This window comes from Triticum aestivum, chromosome 1B, assembly GCF_018294505.1.
Source record: "Triticum aestivum cultivar Chinese Spring chromosome 1B, IWGSC CS RefSeq v2.1, whole genome shotgun sequence".
In the NCBI taxonomy this organism is placed as follows: Eukaryota; Viridiplantae; Streptophyta; class Magnoliopsida; order Poales; family Poaceae; genus Triticum; species Triticum aestivum.
This window is the reverse complement of record NC_057795.1, coordinates 494792295-494794729: the sequence shown is the minus strand read 5'-3', so window position 1 is coordinate 494794729 and position 2435 is coordinate 494792295. Positions and strand designations below refer to the sequence as shown.

The following is a 2435-nucleotide window of genomic DNA, read 5'->3' as shown; positions in this document are numbered from 1 at the left end:
TAAAATTGACTGGAACTTAACTAAATTTCACACACCTGCTGTATAGGTGCTCCCAACTTTCATGGTACTATCTTCGTCCTAATTTATTGATCCACTTAATATGTTGTGCCAAATATTAATCATAAATTTAATTAACAAAATATTAATGCATGTCATAAAAAATAGTATCATCGGAACCTATGTTCAAATACGAATCCAGTAATACAATTTTTGATAAAATGCATTAATATTTTGTCAATTAAATCTATGATTAAATTTTGGCACAAAATACGAAGAAGATCAATAAAGAACGGAGTAGTATCAGCTACTCGATCCCTTCCCATAATTGCTTCCGCTTCGTCTCTCACGTCAGCTCTGTCCTAGCCATCACCTTATCCTTCCTCCACCTCACGCACCCATGAATCTCACATCTCGAACATGGGCAACACCGAGGTCGATGCTCCCAACACTGGCGGAGCTAGACAAGATGTTTTTTTTGGGGGGGGGGGGGGGGGGGGGCTAAGCAGAATATAATGATGTTTGGAGGGGCCAGAAAATTATATTATCTTAATCTAACCCCTCTCAAAACAAATCCCTGTGTATTTTTATTAAGGCTGGGGGGCCATGGCACCTGCAGGAAGCAACATAGCTCCGCCGCTGGCTCCCAACCCGCTCGCCTCACTCTAGGCTCAATCCCAAGCAATCCAGAACTTCAAGTCCATCATACCGGTCGCCCTCGAGCTCACCACAACAAACTTCACCAAGTGGCGCACGTTCTTCCGCATTGTCATCACCTAGTACAAGCTCGTGGATCATCTCGACATGGAGGTCCCTCCCGCCAATGACGAAGAACGGCTCCGCCTCGACGCCATCGTCCTTCACCGCCTGTAAGGCTCCATCTCCTTCGACATCCTCGACTCGGTGATGGAAGGGGAGACTATAGCGGTCTGGACGAGCATCATCGCCCTCTCTCACGACTACCAAAAGGCACACACCATATACCTTGGCAAAGAATTCTGCAACCTCCAGCATGGCGACTGCTCTATTACCGACTACTGCCACAAGCAGAAGACGGTGGTGGACACCCCCCGTCACCGACGAACAACTCGTCCACAACACCCTCAAAGGGCTTGACGAGGACTATGAGCACATCACTACATTTGTTCCCTTGTTGCCACTTGGCCTTAATTAGTTCATGTAAGCTTGAGCACGGACACGCATGCATACACATGTGCACATATGAACATGTATTGAAATATATTTCTGCCTCTTTTTATCAGTTCAGACTTTTGGATAAGTTGACTGGAGCATTAATTTAATATGGTACTACAGTCAGGAAGTCTTGTGTTCAAAATCTTGCCAACATAGTACTAAAAAACGATTCTACGGCCTAAATAAATCTCACATCTAATGAGTAAATAAGCCTAGACATGAGGGAGAGTGTTGCAATATATTGTCCGTCTCTCTCCAATAGTTCAGACTTTTGGATGAGTTGATTGAAGCATGAATCCAATAACACACGCACTAATTGTTTTAGTGCAATCGACGCAATTACCACTGCGTGAGAATGAGATAGCAAACATGCTTACACGATGGGTCGATCACGTATGGATGAGCACAAGGTACATAGGTAGCAGCACTAGCTTGAGTAGTACATGTATCATATAGATCGTGCCTCTGGTAGTCTAGCTGTCGCTGATCGTAGATGTGATATTAATTGAGAGGCCATGACGATCGACTATGTAGTAGTCTTGATTGACCGTGGAGATGGCGGTTGTATCATGGGCACTTGTGGCGGCCGTCGTGCGTGGTCATGTGGGCGTAGCAGGGGCAGACGTCCTCGTTGCCGGCGGTGCCGGGCGGCACGCAGTTGCATCGCCGGCAGCACGTGTTGCACGCCCTGTTGCACAGATTCGGTCGACTCGACTTGCTGCACCGGTACGAGCACGCGCCGCCGCAATCTGCAAATCAGCGTATAGAAGGATACGTATATATCAGTCTGGCGCATGCATGCCCGTCGATCAAGTCTGACTAGCAAATGAGTCACCCATGAATGCGTGCGTGGGCTTACCGACGGCGTGAGCTTGTCCAGTCGGGGCGGTGGTCTGCGGAAGACGAAAATGAATAGGAACCGAGTTTAGCTAGGCAACCAAACATAGCATGCATGTGCTCTGGAAGAACCTAACGCCATGGATCAGGTAATCACCTCGACAAGGAGCAGGAGGACGACGAGCGCCACGCACATGAACACCCTAGCTTTGCCGGCCATGGCGAGGGGCCAGGAACCGTCGGCCGGTTTGCTTCGTTCTCTGCCGATTTGCTTCTCTTTGCTCAGTGGAAATGTGGAAGAAGCCTTTGCCTTTGCTAGCGGAGGGGACGAGGGCCACGTTTTTATAGGCCGGAACGCCGGAGCAGCGGTGAGGACTCCAGGCTCGGAGTGGGCGCACAGTTGTGGC

General features: G+C 48.6%; 1 protein-coding gene across 1 annotated transcript; it reads right to left on the bottom strand.

Moving 5' to 3' along the window:
* Positions 1-1410: 1410 nt before the first annotated feature.
* On the bottom strand, positions 1411-2435 carry LOC123134512 (gibberellin-regulated protein 3). The gene is made up of 3 exons (XM_044553758.1): positions 2186-2435; positions 2051-2084; positions 1411-1940 (listed from the first exon to the last, which is right to left on the bottom strand). The coding sequence occupies exons 1-3, from the start codon at positions 2246-2248 to the stop codon at positions 1759-1761; spliced, it is 279 nt and encodes a 92-aa protein (XP_044409693.1). The 5' UTR covers positions 2249-2435; the 3' UTR covers positions 1411-1758.